General features: G+C 43.6%; 1 protein-coding gene across 4 annotated transcripts in view; it reads left to right on the top strand.

The window, feature by feature from the left end:
* Positions 1–1,088: 1,088 nt before the first annotated feature.
* The window catches only part of PPEF1 (protein phosphatase with EF-hand domain 1), a 108,854-nt gene continuing 87,150 nt past the window's right edge, over positions 1,089–22,792 (top strand). The window contains exons 1-3 of one of the 4 annotated variants that reach the window (XM_045471523.1): positions 9,717–9,819; positions 9,931–10,031; positions 17,583–17,744. In XM_045471523.1, coding sequence (XP_045327479.1) covers positions 17,675–17,744 — 70 coding nt within the window. In that variant the 5' untranslated portion in view covers positions 9,717–9,819; positions 9,931–10,031; positions 17,583–17,674. Of the gene's footprint in view, positions 1,209–1,738; positions 1,970–7,729; positions 7,827–9,716; positions 9,820–9,930; positions 10,032–17,582; positions 17,745–22,792 lie in introns of those variants that run through there. The other 3 variants (XM_045471524.1, XM_045471522.1, XM_045471525.1) reach the window with 3 other exon arrangements.

A 22,792-nucleotide genomic window follows, 5' to 3' on the forward strand; every position in this document is an offset into this window, starting at 1 on the left:
TACGTGGCAATGAGAAAGAACGAAATCTGGCCCTTTGTAGCAACGTGGATGGAACTGGAGAGTGTTACGCTAAGTGAAATAAGTCCTACAGAGAAAGACAGAGACCGTGTGTTTTCACTCTTATGTGGATCCTGAGAAACTTGACAGAAGACCATGCGGGAGGGGAAGGAAACAAAAAGTTAGAGAGGGAGGGAGGCAAGCCATAAGAGACTCTTAAAAACAGAATAAACTGAGGGTTGAGGGGGTGGGAGGGAGGGAAAAGTGGGTGATGGGCATGGAGGAGGGCACCCGTCGGGATGAGCACTGGGTGTTGTATGGAAACCAATTTGACAAGAAATTTCATATTTTAAAAAATAAGTAAATAAAATAAAAAAGATTTTCAATATTAAAAAAAAAAAAAAAAAAAACAAGAAGTGCTCTTAAAGACAATTCCCTAAAAACTTTTCTAAAGGCTTCACAATGAGCACTTGGTCATCTCAGGCAATAGTAGCAAGGGTTTTTTTTACATTTTTTTAAATGTTTATTTATTTTTGAGAGAGACAGAGACAGAATGCGAGTGGGTTAGGGGCAGAGAGCGAAGGGGACACAGAATCGGAAGCAGGCTCCAGGCTCCGAGCTGTCAGCACAGAGCCCCACGTGGGGCTCGAACTCACGGGCTGTGAGATCATGACCTGAGCCGAAGTCGGACGCTCAACCAGCTAAGCCGCCCAGACGCCCCAGTAGCAAGGGTTTTGAAAAGAAAGCCATGGATCTTTCCCAGGCTTTGTTTTAGCTAATAGTTTCAGCGTGCCCCCAGGAAACCAACTGTTCTTTGTTTCCTGTGTTCATAAGCACAAAAATGGTTGACAGCGAGGCAAATGGTGGCAAAACGAAAGCTTGAAGAACCTGGAAGCTGTCTTCCCAATAAACAGGAAGTGGTCCTCTCATCCAGGTTGTGTTCTTCATGTTCTGTTGGCAGGTACTGTCATGTTTGCATCTGACATTGTGGGGTTGCCAGGACAACCTTTTAAAGAATCATTCTAGAATCTACCTCTGGAAAATTCCAGATGAGGCTGAGGAATTCTCTCTAAGTAAGACCTTTAAGTGTGACAATGGCTTGTGTCCTGAGCCTGCAGGTCAGGCTGAAAGATTCAGTGGCCAACAAAGTGAAGATCTAGGAGTCTGTTTTCCTTGAACCCGTGTAGAACTGACAGGACTTGGAGAGAAGGGTAAGAACTCTTAATGGAGCAGATGAGTCGAATGAAATCTGGGTTGGTATGGAACATGTGGTTGAAAGTTAACCTCCTTCCTCTGTTTATTTCGCCAACTCTTGTAGGCTTTATGTTTTGTGTATGGAGGTTTTCATACTTTAATATATATTTTACATACTTTCATATAATTTACATACTTTAATTTATATTGGGGCTATCTTTATAGGGTAGAATTGGGTCACCTTGATGTAGGAGGAGTAGTAGTCACCAAATCGTAAGACTGTAATGTTGGGGAGGCCACCCAACCTCTTTGGGCCTTGTTTCCTGTCCGATGGAACGAAGGACCTTTCTGAACAACTCCAGAGGACCAGAGGACCTTCCCACATCACAGGCTCACCTGTGACAGAGCTCTGGGCCGCGAGCCTCACGATGATCTTGCGAGGGGACTCCGCTGTGTGCCTAGATCAGTTTTGCCCAATTCCCAGCGCTTTGGTATGAAAGGGAGTTGCATAAATGTATATTCTTGTTTTATTTTTGTCTTCGAATAGCTCCTGAAGAAGGAAAAGAAGGAGAAGAAATTACCATTACTCTGCCATTGACTCATGCTAGATGTCAAACTGAGATACACGCAAAACGCAAGCACATACAAGCTAAAGGAACAGATTGTGGCAATATTTAAAAATATCACAACTCTAAATAAGAAGCGGTTCTGATAAGCCTACTTGGCATTCGTGCAAGACACCCCTAACTCTGAAGGATCTGAATTGAACATTGCCAAGGTAAATTACTTCTATTCAGTAACTATAGATAAAAGTATATTGGCTTATATGATAATACCTGGCTCCCTTGGTTTGCAGATACCCCTCCCTCCTGGGCCTCTTCCTTTCCAGATCGTTCCTTTTTTAGTCTCCTTTGTTCCCTCCCCCTCCTCCTCATTTCCTTTAAATGGGCTTCTGCTTTTACCTGTCTTGCCTTCTTTCTCTACAAGCTCTCCCTGGCTGTTTTATCCCCTCTAATTGCTTCAGTTGTTATCTGTAACCTGACGACCTCTTAATGAAAATCTGCAGACCTGGTTTATTTCCTGGGCCCTAAACCCAGGCTTCTGCTGCCGACGGGACAATTGAACTGGTTATTTTTCTCCACCTCCCCTTCGTGTCCTGCCCTTGTCCCCGTTAATACTCTGCCACAGTTGATGGCATTGTCCACCAGACTAGGTGACGAGGGCAGGGACCGTGTCTGTCTTGTCCACCATTTTACACCCGGCACTCAGTGTCATGCCTGGCGTATGGTAGACACCCAATAAATATTGAAGGAGTGATTCATGCATCTCTGATTTCAGACTAGAAACCTCGGGATCATTCTTGATGCCTCTGCCTCCCTCACTTCCTGTACCCAGGCTGGGACCTGTGGGATTTATTACCGGAAAAGCTTTCACATTTGGCCCCTCCTCTCCATCCCCGCTGCCACCGCTTTAATCCAGCCCTTGGCATCTCCTGGGGTGTTGCGGGAGCTTCCTCCTTGGTCTTCCTGTGGCTGGCTTTTCCCCAGTTCATCATCATCCGCCCCTCAGGGTGATCTTCCTGAAGCTGGAATCTGATCAGATTACCCTCAGGCTTCCCTTCACTTAAACCGAGTTTACAGTCTGTCCGCCTCCCACCGAATCCATGGAGTCTGTACAGTGTTTTGAGAAGATGAGAATCACTGCATTTCATTGATTCTGAGATGTACATGTTTTTCACACTTTAGCACCTCTGAGATTGGAATGTGTGTTAAAATCGATGGGGTGTCATGGTTCGATGGGTGGCTTTTTTCTTTCTTATTGGTACATAAAACAATGATGTACCTGATAATCGATGGCATCTTAAATTTGCAGCAATAGACCCATTGTGACATTTAAAAATAGGGAGATTTTTACATAAAAATATGTTCAGCTTCTCTCGAAAAATTACATCAGGCAGCGCTGGGCCAGGATTTCTGGATGGCAGCCTAAGAGGGAGCTACCAGTAAGTAGCAGCTGCTTCATTTAGGCAAAAAACTCTCTAGAATGTCCCATCACTTCCACCTAGGTTGTATTGTTCATTTATATTATCTGCCCCAGCCCATGCAAGCATTCGAAATTGTAATCCCTGACCGATGAGTAAAACCCTGAGTTCCTTGTTATGATTGGCACCAACCTACCTCCCCATCCTCAGCTTTGCACACCCCCTCTCCCCTAGTCTCAGGAAGCACTACTCAAATATAACGCGCTCCCATGTTCTCTGGACTGCCTGTTCCCATCTTGCACGTTCTGTGAAGTATTTCCTCACTTGCCCTGGCAGAACTAATATCCTTCTAGACTCCGGCGGTACGTGGGCATATCTCTGTACCTGTGTCTCCTGTCTTGAAATTATTTGTGGACAGACCCGTGTCCCTCATTCAATTGTGAACCTGGAAGGGAAATGGGTCAGAATGTATTCGTTTTTTTATCCCTGCCTCGTAGCTGGAACACGCTCGGGAAGTACCTGTCGAATAGAGAATGGGCGGGCTATGTTTTCTCACGGGGATCTCTGTTTTTCGAGTTTTGCCCCTGGGTGGAGAGCTACAAGTGAAGTCAGAGGGAAGAGCAAGCGTTTTCCTTAGTGCTCGTGGTTCATTGTAGGAAGACGCTGCTTCTGGCTGTGATTTAGGGAGGCCCTTGGCAAAATCAGTCCGTGGGGACTTTAATATCTTGCAGACCCTAAGGCACGAGACCAGAGCCAACTCTGAGGCTTTAAAAAAAATTTTTAATTCGTGTACAGTAAAATCGACCTGTACAGTTCTGTGAATCCAGACACATGGATAGGTTAGTGTAACCACCACCCCAATCAGGATACGGAACACTGCCTCCCCAAACTGGCTCTCGCCACCCCTTTGTACTCACACCCTCCCGCACCCAGAAACCCTGGCAACCGCGGAGCAGTTCTCCATCACTGCGGTTTTGACTTTCTGAGAATGTCGTAGCAATGTACGTGGTCTTTTAAGCCGGCTTCTTTTACTCAGCATAACGCCTTTGAGGTTCATCCAGTTGTGTGTGTCGATAATCTCCTTTTAGTTGTTAAGTTGCCCCACGGTTTGTGTATGCGTTCACCCCCTGAAGGACCTTTGGGCTGTTTTCAGTATTCGACCATATGAGCCTGTTGGTACAGGCCTTTTGTGTCAACATAAGCTTTCATTTCTCTCAAGTAAATGCCCGGGGGTTGGCTTGTGATGTCATAAGGTGAGTGTGTGTGTTCAACTTCATAAGAAACTACCGGACTCTTTTTCAGAGTAAATGTACCCTTTTGCATTCTCACCAGCAAAGCGTGAGAGTCTCCGTTGCTCCACACCCTAACCAGTGCCGGGTATTATTAAATTGTCTTTAACTCTCCTAATGGGTGTGCAGTGGCTGTCCTTTGAATTTCTGCCTCCTCAAATCCAGTCTAGGGGAACCACGGGGGGAAAAAATGGTACCAATTTGTGGTACTTCAAACTCTGACCGTCCTCTTCAGTCTTCCTTCTGCTGCTGACTTCTCAGGGTCCTTGTGTTACTTGTTCATTGCTATGCAACAAGTTACCAAAAACTTTAGAAGCTTAAAGTGCACACTTATGATCTCACAGCTTCCGTGGGTTATGAATCCAGGCGTGGCTTCCATGGGTCCTCACAAGCTGTTGTAATCAAGGTGTTGGCTAGGCTACAGTCGTTGTAAGGCTCAACTGGAGAAGGGTCCACCTTCAAACTCAAGTGGTTGTTGGGAGAATTCAGTTCCTTGAGGCCTGTCCGACTGAGGGCCTCCATTCCTTGCTGGCTTTTGGTCAGAGACTTCTTTCAGTCCTGCCACATAGGCCTCTCCAGCATGGCGGCTTACCTCCTCAAAAGCGCACAAGTTGTGAAGGCAATAGAGAGAGTCTGCCAGCAAGACAGAAAGTCACAATCTTTTATGACCTAGTCACAGAAGCAATAGCCCAACACCTTTGCTGTATTTTATTGACTGGGAGTCGGTCACTAGATCCAGCTTTATACTGAAGGAGAGGGATTACACGAGAGCATGAATACCAGGAGGCGGGGATTATTGGGGGCCATCTTGGGTCTGCCTGCCACAGTCCTCAAATAGCTGCTCCGTGGATTCTGCCCAGGTTTTTTATAGCTTCCTTCTGCAGGAGAGACAGCTCGAGTGGGGAGAGTGTCCTTATTCTGCCCAGACCACGACTCTCCGTGAAGCTTTTTGATTTGATTTCTGAACATTCAGGGTCAATTCAAAGAGGTTTATTTTTGTTTTGTTTGGTTTTGTTTAAAGATTTTATTTTTTTAAGTAACCTCTACACCCAAAATGGGGCTTGAACTCACAACCCCGAGATCAACAGTCGCATGTTCCATCAACTGAGCCAGCCAGGCACCCCTGTTTTTTGTTTTCAACTTAAGCTATCTCAGACCAAGCTAGGGTTAGGTTAAGCAGTGGTCAAAATTTAAATTTTCATACTTATTAATCTTCTGTTTGTTAAATTACAGCCGTGGAAAGGTCAACTTTTGTGCCCAAGATGGGGCCTTTTCAAAGCCGAACTTGTAAACTTCAACACATAATGACAGCTGTTCCAGCCTGTCATTGTGGCTGCTGACCAGGTGACCCCAACAGATACATCTGGCCAGCACTGACCTTTAGGAATTTCTCTCCCTTGATAGTGAATTGTAACCCACCTTTAATTTCTTTTAATGACTTTCTGATGACGTGCCAAATCTGGCCTCTCTTTTCTCCTACTTAACGTGGCTTTTCAATACCCAAAATTCATCCCTGGAAATATGCTCAGTCCTTTCTCTTTATTGAAAAGTGAAATCGCTTGGTGTTCCTTCCTGCTCTTTAAAAGGAAGTAGGCTCTCGAAATCAAGATTCTTTGAATGTTTTTGATCACGAACCGGTCACAGTAAAAGCTTTTTGAGACTGGACGCCTCATACAGGCATACTAACTTATTTGTAACTGATACTACTGAACTCGTATATTGTCTACATTGCCACACACACGTGAAAACAGGAAATTCAAAAGGAGTTTAAAAATAGGTAAAAATGTGAGTTCCAGTATTTTGCTTTCTACCGTCCAAAGGAGTGCTATCGGGCGTTGCTGTATCAGGGGCCATGAGTGGACAGACACCTTAAGTACTCACCACCCGATAGATCTGCACACATCGGGTGTTTTTTTTTTTCTTTTTCTCAGTCTCTTCCCAAACCCAGCTGTTCTGTCTCGAGTCCAGCATATTCTCAGTGTGTGTCATGACCAGTAAGAGGAGCTGCCCATTAGCATTACTTCTCCTTGGTAGAAGATGGCAGTGTGGCCAACGTCAGGAGGCTTGCGAGGTAGGGGAGCCTTGCCTGCAACGCTCAGTCTCTCCCTTGCGAGGTAATCAGCCCTCTCTGTTCCTCTCTTTCTGTAGCTTGCTGCCGCCATAGACTAGACGAATGTCCTGGCTTGGGTTCCCTCAGAGGCAGACCCCGAGCCAAGCATGTGAGACTACGTCTACTTGGGAGGTGAAGGCAAACCCAGTAGGGAAATGGGGAAGTGAGGAAGGAAGGACAGACAGACACGGAAGAGGGAGTCCAGCCTGTAGAGCTGGAGAAGCTGCCATTGTTCAGTCATAGCAGACGGGCACTTTTCTCTACCCACTTGTAAGTCTAATTGCCGTGTTCGGAACTCCGTTCGTGCTGATTTTTGTTTTCCCTCTCCCATTTCACATCCTTGTTAAGTACTGTAAGATACGCCCATGCGCAAGAATACGCGTCCCTCTTGTCTGCCTCTTCTCTCCCTCACCTCCTTTCTCCTTGGTTGACTGCTGGGCCATTAGGGCCTGAGGGCCGGGCATCATTCTTTTATTTTTCTTTACTTTTATGTATTTATTTTTTAACTGAACTTTATGCCTCACGTGGGGCTTGAACTCCCAACCCTGAGATCAAGAGTTACACACTCTACTGACTGAGCCAGCCAGGCACTCCAGCATCACTTCTTTTAGAAAGCCTTCCTCTATCCCCCTCTTGGGGATGGGGCTCTTTCTCTGTGCCCCTCAGCTGTCCTACTAGAGACCCTATCATACTGATTTGCTTTCATTTATTCGTGTAATAAAGATCTGTTTTGTGCCTAGCACTGTTTTAGATGCCTGGTGTTTATATTTCGATATGAGAGAAAGATTGTAATTTGTGATTTTATTTTGATGACTTATTCACCTGTGGGTTTGCCTCACCTGATCATGTCCATTTTGTTCGCCATTTACGTCTCCATCCTTCAGCACAGTGTCTGCCACGTAGGGGTGGCTCGATGCCGATGTGTTGACTTGAAGAGCACAGGCCATCTTAGTTGAGGATGATCTGGTATTGCCGTGGCCTTTTCCCAGGGGGGAAGTGAGCCCTCACCTCTCCTGTTGGCTGTTTTCATAGGATGATGTGCCCACTGAGAGAGAAATCGCCCTTGACTGTGAGGGGTACAAATCTGTTAACGAGTGAGTTTAAAACTGTCGGCATTACTTTGCCGATTATTTTTTCTGTTTTCAGGCCGGGAGAACACATCCCTGCTCAGCTGGAGGAAAGTCACAGAGCATCTGAGAAGAGGCTGGAACCTTCACTTTGCCAACACATAAGGTGCTGACCGAGGCAGTATAGAGTAAGGATATCATAAGCAGGAGTTCCAGAATCAAAGTGCCCGGGTTCAAATCCCAGCTCTGCCACTCATTTGCTGTTTGACTTCGGGCTAGAGTTCCTAATGCGTAACAGGGATAATAGGATGGTGTGTGGATTAAATAAGATTAACACATGTCAAATTAACAAGTGCCTAGAACCTAGTACACACGCTCAATACATGTTATTATCATTACTGTTCACATATGTCAGTGCTGATTCGTTCAACAATGGAGGCTGGCTGGCTATAAGATTCTTTGTGGTGCTCCGAGTCCCATTTTGGCATTCTTTGTACAGTGGGAAAATAGGGTGAAATTCTTCATTTTAGGCAAATTCTGAGTTTCAGACAGATCACACAAAGGCTACAGTCAATGCAATTCATGGTCCAGGGGCTGGCCATTAAAATAGCCACCTACACCACGAGTTCTTTCCCTCCTTTCCTCTCTTTCTGCGGTTAGACAAATATCTGGTGAGTACCTCTTAGGCATTTGGTGCTGGGAATGCCAAGAGGAATGACATGGATCCCTCCCTTTGAGGATTTCGCATGTAAAAGGACAAACTGTAGCGCCCTTTGGGAAGCTCTGTAAGTGGGCGTGCACAGAGCTTGTGGAACCAGAAGAAAAGACTGCCTAACTCCCCTTTGGTGATTTAGGAAAGGCTTCACATAGAAAGGGTGACATTTAAACAACCGTATCTAGACACAGCCATCGTTTGATCACCGTGGATTGAATAGGCATTTGGCCGGAAACACAGTGGCCGTAGAGTGACTTTGTCCACTATCTTTTGAGAGCCTGGGTAATGATGCTGTCATTTATACTGTGTATGGCAGCCTCATTAGGTCTTAGTCTTGGAGTCCCTACCATGGAAACCTGTATGGTTGTATTGCCTCATAATGAGGCCCTCTGATAATATTTAATATGCTAATAGGAGTGCAGAAGCCCAGAGCTGCCTTTCCAATGATTTTTAAAGTGACTCCATTAGATTAAATAGCAAGCTTAGGTAACCACTTTACTGGATCTCCTATGGCTCTCGACCGCAGAGAGGAATTGGCTAAAGAGCAGCTTGGGTGGGGTTATGATATGATCTTGGCCGGAGTCCTTTAAATCCTAGCTTGCAGTGCCCAAGGCCGGGAAGCTCAAGAGCATATGCCGTGTAACCAGCCAGGCAGAATTTGGGAGGAAAATTGCTGTGGGTGCAGCTGCCGTCAGTATGAGACTCCGGGAGCCAGAATCCGCTGCATTGCCTCGAAAGCCGACAGAACTGTGGCTGGTGGCAGCCGGTACTGATATGGGCACCTGCTTCTTTAAATGGGTCTTCCTCCTCCCCCTCCTCAGCAAGCTCAGCAAAATGACAGGTCAACTTTCAATTTCCTTTCTGCTGATGAAGGGAGGCGAATCTCTCTTTCACAGATAGGTTCTCCGTCAAGCAGCTAATAGAATAGCTAGAGGAATAAAACTGTCATGTAAATGCATTTGCAGCACAGCAGCCAAGGCCACTCCCTTAAGCCCGTGCCTTTTCGAGTCCTAAGGAGGAATGTTTAGTGTTTCCACTTCTCTCGGTCATACCCGGGTTACGGTAATGTTGCCTAAAAGTCATCCTCAGTTGACCTAACGAGCCACTGAATGCTTTTCTGCCCTTCTTCAAAATTCATTGTGTGTTTTGTATCGATGCAGATTATGTATGCAAACAGCGGCCTGGTCCTGCCTGTACAGAGCCTGGTCCCCTCGGAAGCAGTCATGTGACCGCAGCCCATTACTCGAGTGTTCTCCCTTTATCTCCTCCGGGGCAGGGTTGGGGCAGATGGCTGTGGCTCACGGGCCAACCCAGCCTCTCTCCGGGATCTCTGACTCGAGCTCGCCTTCCAGGCTGAAAGGCAAAGCAGCCGTGGCCTGTTTGAGTTATTTCTTCGTGTGTGCGCATGTGTGTTTATTTCTTGATTTATTTCAGCAAGAGTTCTCCCTGCAGAGAGCTGCAGAGATGTGAGTTGCAGATTGTGTGAATGCATGCGTGCTTGCACGTGTGTGTGGGCGTGTGTTGGAGGGGGGGAGGGTGCTCCAGAGAGAGCTGGGATTGTACCTCTTCTCTTTCAGACCAGTGCACCCCTCGTAGAGAAGGTTTTTTCTTGTGTTTGTTTCTCTTGAAACACCCAGGGTGAGGAAAAACCTCTGCATTGGCCAAGCGGAAGAAAGAGGTAATACGTTTGTTTGTTCTCGGGTATTTTGAGCAAGCGGAAGTCTACATTATAAACATATATTGGGTAGCAACGGGACAGGAAACATGCGCTCCTTACAGTTTGTTTTGTTGCTTTGCAATTTCTCGGGATGATTTTTCTCAAAGATTCGGATTCCCAGTCGGCTGTCATCATCTTAAAGATGTACAGCTGACTTTGCAATGTGAATGGTCGCAGCCTATTTCAAATGAGCGCGATATTTGGAAAAACTCTGTGGTCACTCGGGTGAGGACTAGAAATGAGGGAAGAGATACTTTGGGAAACCCTTCCAGCCCCTTCGCGGGGGCAGTCCCCGAACCCCGCTCCACAACTTTGTGTTCAGAAATCTTCCGAGCCCCCTTGGCCTCTTGTATCTCTCTGCAAGAAAGGGAAACAGAATTCCTTGCGATGGTCGAGAGTTCTCCTGAGTGATTTAGTGCTTGCATAGACTGATCGGATTTGATCTGCGACCAAGGGGTAGCCGACCTTATCGTGGACACTTTTGTTCTTTAATTATTACACAGAATGGGTCTTCGGCGCTGCTCCTACACAGCTGTGCCATGGAGTACAATATTTAATTTCTGCGTCTCAGCTCTTGATCTGTAATATGGGGGTGATGATACTACCTTAAAAGTTGCTGTTAAGATTGACTGGAATAATAGAAATAGAAAGCACCCACTGTGCTGGGTAAATAGCGGTCCTTAGCAAATAGTGGTGATTTTCGCTACATTGTTATTATTACCGGCATAGCATGCTTTCGGGTTTTTGTGCTCTCAGCGGAAAAAAAGGCCATTTCTTATGACTCTACAGTTACCCCCAGAAGGAGCAGACGCCCCAGGGTTTTAGTCTCTGGGAGGTCCCAGACCAAGCATTCTGAAGGAAGAGATTTGAGCAAACACAGTTCCGTTTCAGCACTCCTAGCTGGGCGGGCCCCCACCGGTGCGTGACCCCTCCTGACTCATCAGCTTTTTGTTCAAACTGTTTTTTTTTTTTTTTTTCCCCACCACTGAGCTCCTCAGTACAAGCCTGTAAGGTAGGCATTATTAGTCCTGTGATGAGAAAAGCGAGGTGTAGAGGAATTAATGACTAGCTGAGAAGAATTTAAACTCCGGTTTGTTTGACCTCTTCCTTTTTTTTACAAAAGTTAATATTCATTCATTCATTCATTTATTTAAAGTAGGCTCCACATCCGGTGTGGGGCTTGAACTCATGACCCTGAGATTAAGAGTCACCTGCACAGGGCACCTGGGTGGCTCAGTCGGTTAAGAATCCGACTCTGGGGGCGCCTGGGTGGCGCAGTCGGTTAAGCGTCCGACTTCAGCCAGGTCACGATCTCGCGGTCCGTGAGTTCGAGCCCCGCGTCAGGCTCTGGGCTGATGGCTCAGAGCCTGGAGCCTGTTTCCGATTCTGTGTCTCCCTCTCTCTCTGCCCCTCCCCCGTTCATGCTCTGTCTCTCTCTGTCCCAAAAATAAATAAACGTTAAAAAAAAAAAATTTTTTTAAAGAATCCGACTCTGGATTTCCGCTCAGGTCATCATCTCATGGTTGGTGAGATCCAGCCCCGTGTCGGGCTGTGTACTGACAGTACGGAGCCTGCTTAAGATTCTCTCTCCCCCTCTCTCTGCCCCTCCCCTGCTCGCAGGCTCTCTCTCTCTCTCTCTCTCTCTTTCAAAATAAATAAATAAACATTAAAAAAAAAAAAAAGAGTCACATCTCCTATGACTGAGCCAGCCAGTTTGTGTGACTTCTAAGCCCCGGGCTCTACTGAGCCATCAGTAGGTAGTTAGGAACAAGCAGTTCGGAACAGTATATACTCTTGAGATGCTTTTCTTCAAAAGCTGTCCCCTGCGAGGCTGTTTGGGACGTGAGGAATCCTGCAGTCAGGAGATCTGTCTTACTTGACTGTGGGGCCTTTTTGGTCTTATTCCCGGAATCCTAAAGCGCAGAGAACTACTCTCCCACAGACATAGTTTGGAAAACCTGGCACCAGGCCAAGCTGCCTCTTGCTTCCCATCCTGTCGATACGGTACCACATGCCTTCGGACACTTTCTGGTGGTCAGTGTAGTTTGCTCCCTCTTCTTATCCTTTCGTCTGATGAGAGCAAGGAAGACTCACCAGGTTGGGCTCACAGACCGCCCCTTATTCATTCGAGAGCCTGGACACGAGGAAACGCTAGAGTGTTCCGCTGCACAGGTTGGGCTGGAAGGGGCCTCTCTAGGGCCATCTGCCAGGGACTCCTCTGCCCCACTCTGTGCCCCTTGGTTATGTTTAGGCCACAGACATCAGGCTACAGAACGCTTGTTTTTGATGAATACTGGAGAGGATGAACCCGGGGGAAGAATTAGACCTGCCAACTGAACTCCCACTTTGGGCTTGGGGGTGTGGTGCCGGTTGAATGACTATGGCTTCCGGGTTTGGGTTCCGCAGGGCCGGAACTAGAGTAGGAATTTCTCATAAAAGGCTGCATCGCTGAGAAAGGCTGAGTTTTGAGCATGGGTAACCACGCCATTCAAATCTAGAAGGCCAGAGGCAGAATCAAGGCCCAGGTGGCTGAGCTGAGATGTGGGAGTCCAATAAGAATGCGCTTAGTGATATAATAAAGTTCAGAACGGATAAGAACAACTTGGGGAGGCTGGGCTAGCGCTTGGAGGGTGCTTAATGGCCGAGGTTAGGTTGGCTCCAAGGGCCATCTCTTGTTGTTTTCTTGTGTTTTCACCTGGGGAAGTGAAAAGTGGGATGAAGAGAGCCGGACCTCAAACAGTTCTGCCCTTCAGTTACCCTGGCTGCCCCCACTTACAGTAAAAGCCTTTTAGCAGAAGCCTTAGAAGCCTTTTCTTTCGCAGATTATAAGTGAGCGCCAGTGATGAGTCACTGTTTCATGTTTGTGCTTTAAAACCATCTTTGGCGTCTAGATATCGGTAGGGGCAGCCGCTCTGGGAAGGTTTCAAGCTGGTTTGTTTTTTTTTTTGGCCGAGATCTACCTTTTCAGTGGTACATGTCACTGACTGTGGCATTCCGGGGTCTTTGTGAACCCTGCAGAAACTCCCCACCTCCTGAGCCAGAGGACCCCTTTCAGGCCCGAGGGAATCATTTCTCCAGAGACTTCTTTAGCACACTAAATGCTTTTCTAGTGCTGACAGAGGGCCAGAAATGGAAGAAGCTTAGATTTTTCTGAAATAATGAAACATCCCCAAATCATTTTTATCAGCTTAACAGCCAGCTAGAGATGTCCTCAAAGGTACCTACGCTGCTTAAAAACTCGTTTTCCTCTCTGCCTTTAAGTGGATGATGGCAGTCTAGCTTGGACAGAGTGTGGGAGTAAAAAGTGGCACCTGGCCTTAGCCACCTCTTGTTTTGGTGAGCATTGAAAGGAGCTTTTTTGTTTGTTTTACCTGTTACCTGAAGGAGAAAAACAGTTTGAGAATAATTCGCTTAGTGACTGTTACTTAATAATGTAAAAATTCGAACAGCAGGTTGTTTCCTAATAACCAAAGAATTCTAGAACAATCCTCAGTTTTTTCTCCATCATGATTTTAAAATCTTCTTTAAAAAGGAATGTCTAAGTACTACCCATTTTCTGGTTTAATAAAAGGCTTTTATATATTCGAAAAGCATGTATCTGCAGCAAATCACAGACCAATAATGACTTTCGGCAATTCATTTTTTTAAAGGAGTCTGACTTAGAAATCTCCATGAATTCATTTAGCGTTTCTCAAACACCTGCTGTGTGAAAGGCACTGTGTAGGTGCCAGAGGTTCAAGGAGGAGTACGTAGAAAGAAAGATACCCGTGGGATCTTACAGTCTGACAGAAACATACTCGAGTCTGGTGCTCTTTAGCTCCTAGTGAACTTTATATGGAATTTTGTTTGTGGCGTAATGAACTGAGGGGTGGCTGAGAACCAAATACCTTTGGAGAGATACTGTTTGATGTGTTTTTCTGCAAAAAGAAAATCAAGATTGAAATATCTCACTTCTTATCGTTGCATCAGTGTTGCCTACTCAATGCCCTACTCTTATGTATTCACACAAAGGAGTAGAATCAATACCGTAAAGATGGACGCGAAGCCCCAGGGAGATATGGAGAGCAGTGTTTCTCAAACTGAGACCTGGGAGTGCCTGTGTCACAGTCCCCTGAAAGTTGCACTTTAATTTTTTTTTTTTTGATGTTTATTTCATTTTTGAGAGAGAGAGAGAGAGAGAGAGCAGGGTTGGGGCAGAGAGAAAGGGAGACTCGGAATCCGAAGCAGGCCCAGGCTCTGAGCTGTCAGCACAGAGCCCGACGTGGGGCTCGAACACACGAACTGTGAGATGATGCCCTGAGCCGAAGTCAGACGCTTAACTGGCTGAGCCACCCAGGTGCCTCTGGAGGCTGCACTTTAATTGCAGATTCCCAGGCCCGCCAGACTGCTTAAATCTGAGTATTGGTGGTAAAGCTTGAGTCTTCATTTTTTAATAACCTCCCCCTGGCGAGTCTTATGATACTTACGTTGGAGAGCACTGACCTAGGCACATGGAGAAGGTCACCAGGCCGAGATGAACTACTTCAAACGGTGATGAAGGGCCCCCGTAGATGTGTTCTCATAGGTGCTGCAGAGAACCTGTAAGAAATTTCTAAGTACGGAGAGAAGGCAGGTGATGGGTAAATAGCACTCCAGTTTCAAAAAGGAGAAAAGAATAAGATGCCCGAAACCACGGCTTTATAAGACTGACATGACCTTTGGAAAAATTTTATTCCAAACAGATGGAGTCAAAGCATTTAGAGGAAAATGTGATGATCCTCGGGTGTCGTCATGGGTTCGCTAAAACATCGTCTCTATTAAAGACTGTCAAACGTGGCTGCACATTAGAATCATCTGGGGAGTTTAAAAGGCTCTTGATGCCCAATCCCACCCGGTACCAATTACATCAGAACCTCTGGGGCTGGGACCCAGGCATCAGTATTTCTTAACCCCCCAGAGATGCTCATTTAATGTGGTGCTGTCCGCACAGTGGGAGTTTTAAACGCCCCCCAGGCGATGGTAATATGCAAGAGTTTGACGACCAAGGTGTCTGTATGACATCAGGCAAGTCGCTTGACTTCCTTGCACTTTGTGTAAATTTTAGGTAATTTTATTTTGTTTTTTTCTCTTTAAAATTTTGTTTATTGTTTATTACTGTAGGTCAGGCTTTTTTTTTCAGGTACATGGAATATCAGTAAATGGATAATAATGTACTTAGCTCAATGTTTTTGTGAGGAGTAAATGTTTAGAGTGCTTTCTTTTCTTTCTTGTTTTTTTTTTTTTTTTTTACCATGTTTATTTTTTTTTTAACTTACATCCAAGTTAGTTAGCATATAGTGCAACAACGATTTCAGGAATAGATTAGCCCATTCCCCCCTCCCACAACCCCTTGGTAACCCTCTGTTTGTTCTGCATATTTAAGAGTCTCTTCTGTTTTGTCCCCCTCTCTGTTTTTATATGAGTTTTGCTTCTCTTCCCTTATGTTCGTCTGTTTTGTCTCTTAAAGTACTCATATGAGTGAAGTCATATGATTTTTGCCTTTCTCGGACTAATTTCGCTTAGCATAATACCCTCTAGTTCCATCCACGTAGCTGCAAATGGCAAGATTTCATTCTTTTTGATTGCCGAGTAATACTCCATTGTGTATATATATACCACATCTTTATCCATTCATCCAGCAATGGACATTTGGGCCCTTTCCATACTTTGCCTATTGTGGATAGTGCTGCTATAAACATGGGGGTGCATGTGCCCCTTCGAAACAGCATCCCTGTATCCCTTGGATAAATACCTAGTAGTGCAATTGCTGGGTCGTAGGGTAGTTCTAGTTTTAATTTTTTGAGGAACCTCCATACTGTTTTCCGGAGTGGCTGAACCAGTTTGCATTCCCAATTTCTAGGTAATTTTAGAGGCCTCTCCCAGTTTTAAACTTCTATGATTCTGTTATTTAAAATCATGCCAAACTGATTTCCTCCTCCTCCTTCTCTTCCTCCTCCTGTTTTCTTCTTCCGGGGCTGGGATGGTCCCGAATGTCAAGGTGTCAAAGTATATATCTTAATTTCATGAACATTTTTAGCAAAATTTCCCAGGATGCCTCATAGATAAAGAAGATAATAGTTGCAATGGGTGGATTTACCACCTGACTGAACAGATATGTTCAGAGAGTGTGAATGTAATGGATCTTCCGGAACCCTGGAGAACGGGCTGGAGTGGAATGCCCTTGGAGCTGACCTTGTTAACATTTTTTATCCATGATGTAGGTAAGAAAGACCGGATAGAAGTGCCTGTCAAATTTGGAGATACCCCAACGTTGACTAGGGTTAACTATTTCAATACATAAAAGAATTAGGCCTAGCTCTGATCAGAATATCTGTTTATTAAGGTTATTATTGTTTTAATGATATTTCCATAATTCAGGTATTTTGTTCATTTTTCTCTTTCTTTAGTTGAGTCAAAATTTTCAAGCTTTTAGCATACTGCTAATGGAAAAATAGATGTGCCTGGTAGGGTCCCAAGTCAGTTGTTTTTTGACCTTGTTCCTATCAAGAAATGCAGATAGATTTGATCAGGCTGGTTTGGAGCAATACAAAATAAAGGCAGCATCACCCAAAACAGTCACGAGGAGGGACACTAAAATCCGTTTTGGCTTGTTTCAAAAGGGCACTCCCCCCAGGGGCACCTGGCCAGCTCAGTAGGTCGAGCTTGCCACTTGACTCTTGATTTCTGGGGTCCTGAGTTCAAGCCCCACCTTGGGCATAGAGCTACCTTAAAAAGAGAAGGAAGGAAGGAAGGAAGGAAGGAAGGAAGGAAGGAAGGAAGGAAGGAAAGAAAGAAAGAAAGAAAGAAAGAAAGAAAGAAAGAAAGAAAGAAAGAAAGAAAGAAAGAAAGAAAACAAAACCCACAAACAAACATAAAGGGCACTCTCCCTGATTCTGGAACTCTAGTCAGGGGGTGAGGGTGGGGGGGGGGGGAGGCCTTCGGCCTCTTTTTTTAAAACAAGCTTTCCAACCGGTTCTGAGAAACAGTGTTGAGGAACTCACTTTGATTTGAATTTTGGCACAGGTTTTTAAATATGTTGTTTTGTCTCATCATCTCCAATCTGTGTTTTTAAAAACCCAAATAGATTTAATTATGAACTTAAAACTAAAACAGTTAAATTCTATCAGCTCCTTCATATCCCATTCCCCATATTTCAATTAGAAAATTGTACACTCTTACATTTCCATTTCTCTTTCCATTTTTGATGCTTTATTTTATATAGACCTTGATCTGACCTAGACGGGGGGGGGGGGGGGGGGGTTGCGGAATATAATTTATGTGTAGCAGAAAAGCAATCTATGGTTGCTCCGGTGCGGCTGCTGTGTTTTGGAAAATGCACCAGGATTAGATTATGTCTGATCACTTTCCACATCACATGATGAACAGCAGTTGAGAAGAAGCATAAAATGAATCCTGCCGAGAAGCCCTTAGATACCTTGCTGTTAACGGGCGCTTCCCTCTCCCCCTCCCTCCCTCTTGTGCCTTCCTCATTAGGATCTCTGACTGAGGCGGGTCAGCTAGGAGTGGCTCCTCGCAGCATAAAGAGACACACTTTTCACACTGTTTTGGAATGAGAAGTTAAATTCATGAGCACACATAATTTAGAAGACATGGGCTGTGGCACTTCGTCTGTGAAAGACACGAGATCTGAGCAAGGTGAGTGCCAGCGGGGGTGGGGTGGGGGTGCCTGTCTTCGTGAATGAACGGGGGAGCCCGAGTGCACCGGATTCGCCCTCTCCCCTTCCCCGCCCTCTCCCCTTCCCCCGTTGAGTCACTTGCCCCTCCAGCCGCCAGCCCGGTGTGGTGGTGCACAAGGCACCATCACTGGAGCCGAAGGTTAAACATTGGCATAACTTAGGAAGATGTAGCTCTGAATTTATGATGTGCCGTGAAGTATTATCTAAGAGAGAGTTTATGTTTGATTTGATTTCAGCTGAAAATGGACCAACATAAAATCTCAATTTAAAACTCTGTGGCAGGGAACAAGAAAGTCTCTGTGCATTTACCTCTGTTTATTCGATATGCTTATAAATAGCTGTATCCATACCTATGTGGTGTTTAGTGGCATCGTTGACTTTTTATTAGAGTTTGTAACTCGGTGATCGGATTATTTTTTATAGCTATTCAGCACAGAACTTCATGAGATTTGCCCCCATGTTTTTAGAATATTCCAGGTAGAGTTTGGGAAATGCAAGATCATCTGCTTCCCCAAAAGGGTGTTGTTTCTAAATACATGACATGCCCCCCCAAGACCCCTATATAATTAGAGGCTTAAGTATTCCCTTTGTTTATTTCATACTGAGGTTCTCATACCTACCAAGTTGCAACTCACTTGAGTGTTTAAGAGATATAGTTTCCACAAGCAACTTAAAGAACAAACAAACTGGGAAGATTATGTGAATTATTCACTCTCACGCTCCATTCCTCTGGTGTCTAGGTTATAGATAATTTTCCTAATTCCTCTTCCACATGTTGCTTTTGGAAGTTCACTCAGGCTTAAGATGGACAGTTTAGGATGCAGAGTATTCTCTACTAATTAGCGTGTGATGTTTTCTCTTGGGAATCAAATGCTGTTCTGCTCCATGAGTTAGCAAAACCGATCTCCCACAGTAGGGAGATGTACTAACTCTTTCAAATCTGTAAATCTTTCAAAAGCTCCAACTGAGCTAATTCCATGGTCATAATTTACCATAAGAGAGTAAAGCGAGTAATTATCTTTTTATATGTAGGATTACATAGAGTTCTTTAAATTTCGCCAAATTTCTTAGGTTAAACAAACAAAAAGGCCAAGCCAAACTCCTAACAGTGAATTCTCTCTTTTTGAAATACTTCTCAACTTTTAAAATGTTGCAGGTAAATGGAAATATTACTTTAGATTTTTGGATTGGTTTTTCTTTTAAATAAATTACCGAGGTGAAATGCACATAACATAAAATTAATCATTCTAAAGGGAACATTTCAGTGGCATTGGGTACAGTCACAAAGTTGTGTAACTGCCCTTTTCTCTAGTTGCAAACATTTCCATTACTCCAAAGCAAAAACCCTTTTATATTAAGCAGTTTCTCCCAATTTCTCTCTCCTTTCAGCCCCTGACAACCACCCGTCTATATTCTGCCTCTGTGAACGTACCTATCCTGGATATGTCACATATACAATGTACCTTCTGCCCCCTTTCACTTAGCATCCAGATTGTAGCATCTATCATACTTCATTCCTTTTTAAGGCTGGATAGTATTCCATTGTACGTTGAGACCACATTTTGTGCGTCCATTCCTTTGTGGATGGACATTTGGGTTATTTCCACCTCTTTGGCTACTGTGAATAGTGCTGCTTTGAACATGAATGTACGTGTACTTGTTTGAGTCCCTGTTCTCAGTTCTTTGGGGGTATATACCTAGGAGTGAAATTGCCAGGTCTTACGGTAATTCTGTGTATAACTTTTTGAGGAAATGTCAAACTGTTTTCCTGCATTGCTTTTTAAAAAGAGCAGTTTTATTGAGATATCATTCACATGCCACACAACTCACCAGGTTAAAGCGTCTAATTCACCGGTTTTTAGTATGTTCACAGAGCTGTACCACCATCGCCACTATCAATTTTAGAACATTCTTATATCCTCCCCCCAAACCATTAGCAGTGACTCCCCTACCCCCTACCTCCCCAGCCCTAGGCAATCACTAATCTCCTTTCCGTCTCTATAGATTCGGACTCTTCCCGCACATTTCATATAAATGTAATCAGATCATATGAGTCTTTTCTGTCTGACTTCTTTCATTCATCATAATGTTTTCAAAGTTCATGTTGTAGCATGAATCAGAATGTCATTCCTTTTAATTGTTGAATAGTATTCCATTGTAGGAATATGCACACTCACCCATTCATCAGTTGGTGGGCATTTGGGTTGTTTCTATTTTTTTTTTTTATATTATGAACATTGCTACTATGAGCATTCGTGTACAAGTTATAGTGTCAACAGATGTTTTCAGTGCTTTTGGGTATATACCTAGGAGCAGAATTGCTGGGTCATATGGTGGCTCAATATTTAACATTTTGAGAAACTTCCAAACTGTTTTCCCAAGTGCCTGCATCATTCTGCATTTCCACCAGCAGCCTATGATGGTTCCAATTTTTTCACATCCTTTGCAACACTTGTCTGTCCTTCTGATTATACCCATCCTAATGGGTATGAAATGGTAGTTCATTATGGTCTTCATTTGCATTTCCCTAATGACTAATGATATTGAGCATCTTGTCATGTGTTTATTAGCCATTTGTAAAATGTCTTTTTTTTTAAGTTTATTTATTTTGATAGAGAGAGAGAGAGAGAGAGAGAGCACGCGCATGAGTAGGGGCAGGGCAGAGAGAGAGGGAGAGAAAGAGAATCCCAAGCAGGTTCCACACGGTCAGCACAGAGAGAGCCCAACGGTGAGATCATGACCTGAGCTGAAGTCAAGAGTTGGACACTTAACTGACTGAGCCACACAGGCACCCCATTCACCATTTGTAGATCTCTGGAAAAATGTCTATTCAGATCATTTGTCCATTTTTAGTTGTGTCATTTGTTTTTATATTGTTTTGTTGTAAGAATTCTTTATATGTTCCAGTTATAAGTTCTTTATCAAGTATATGATTTGCAAATGTTTTCTTTCATTTAGTGGGCTGTCTTCTCACTTTCTTGATGATATCCTTTGAAGCAGAAAGGTTTTATAATTTTGATAAAGTCCAATTTATTTTTTCTTTGGTTGCTTGTGATTTTGGTATCTTAACAAAGAATCCATCACCAAAGCCAAGATTATTTATGGTTATGTTTTCTTCTAAGAGTTTTATATTTTTAGCTCTTACATTTAGGTTTTTGATACATTTTGAGTTGATTTTAATATATGGTATGAGGTAGAGGTACAAATTTATTCTTTGCATGTGGATATCCAGTCACCCCACGACCATTTGTTGAAAAGACTGTTCTTTCTCCGTTGAGTAGTCTTGGCACTCTTACCAAAAATCAATGGACTGTAAATATGAGGGTTTATTTCTGCACTCTGAATTCTATTCCATTGATCTATGTGTCTCCTTATGCCAATACCACACTGTCTTGATTATTGTAGCTTTTGCAGACAGTTTTGAAATTGGGATTCTGAGTCCTTTACCTTTGTTTCTTTTTCAAGATTGTTTTGGCTTTCCAGGTCCCTTGTACTTCCATATGACTCTTAGGATCAGTTTGTCAGTTTCTCAAAAGAAGCCATCTGAAATGATGATGGGGCTTGCATTGAATCTGTAGATCAATTTGGGGGAGTATTGCCAGCTTAACAGTTACATCTACTGATCCATGAACATGGAATGTCTTCCCATTTATTTAGGTCTTTAATTTCTTTCAACGCTATTTTTTGCATTCAGAATTTACATTTTACACTTCCTTTGTTAAATTTACCCCAGGTACTTTATTCTTTTGAATGCTATTACAAAATGGAATTGTTTTATTAATTTCATTTTTGGATTGTTCATTGCAGGTGTATAGAAAAACAATTGCTTTTTGTATATTGATCTTGTATCCCAAGACTTGGGTTGATTCCTTAGGATTTTCTATTTACAAACTGTGTCATCTGCTAATAGAGATAGTTTTACTTCTTCCTTTCTATTCTATGCCTTTGATTTCATTTTCTTGCATAATTTTCCTGACTAGACCCTCTCTTACTGTTGAATAGAAATTCATGACTACACATCCTTGTCTTGTTCCTGATCATAGAGGAAAGCATTCGGTCTTTCACCTTTAAGTCTGATAGTAGCTGTGCCTTTCTCCAGGATGCTCTTTATCAGGTTGAGGAAGTTCACTCCTATTCCTAGTTTATTGATTGCTTTTATTATTTTATTAAGAAGTGGTGTGTAATTTTGTCAAATGCTTTATCTGCATGTATTGAAACGATCATGCAGTTTTTGCCCTTTGTTCTATGATACAGTATACATTAATGGAATTTCAGATGTTGAACCAATTTTGCATTCCTGAGATAAATCCCACTTGGTCACGGAGTATAATACTTTTTATATGTTGCTGGATTCAGTTTGCTAGTGTCTTGTTAATGATTTTTGCATCTATATTCATAAAAGATATTGGTCTATAGTTTTTTTTCCCCTGGGGTGTCTTTGTGTGGTTTTGATATCAGGGTAATACTAGCCTCGTAGAATGAGTTGCAATTCCTTCTTCTCTTCTATCTTTTAGAAGAGCTTGTGAAGAATTGATATTAATTCTTTAACTGTTTGGTAGAGGGGCTCCTGGGTGGCTCAGTCGGTTGAACATCCAACTCTTGATTTCAGCTCAGGTCATGATCCCAGGGTCATGGGATCAAGCTCCACATTGGGCTCCATGCTCAGCATGGATTTTCTCTCTCTCTGTCTCCCTCCCTCTGCCTCTCTCCCTCACTTGTGCACTCTCTCTCTCTCTCTCTCTCCCCCTCTCTATAAATAAATCAATAAATCAATAAATAAAGCTGAACATGGGCCTTTCTTTGTGGGTAGTTTTTTGATTACTTTTACTTTTGTTATAGATCTATTCAGATTTTCTATTTCTTCTTGAGTCATTTTCAGCATTTTGTGTCCTAAGAATTTGCCTATTTCATCTAAGCTATTTACTTTATTAGCATATACTTGTCAAAGTATTCCCTTATAGTTTTTTTATTCTTCCATTATCTCTTGTTGAATATATTAGTCAATGT

Source organism: Leopardus geoffroyi, chromosome X, assembly GCF_018350155.1.
Source record: "Leopardus geoffroyi isolate Oge1 chromosome X, O.geoffroyi_Oge1_pat1.0, whole genome shotgun sequence".
In the NCBI taxonomy this organism is placed as follows: Eukaryota; Metazoa; Chordata; class Mammalia; order Carnivora; family Felidae; genus Leopardus; species Leopardus geoffroyi.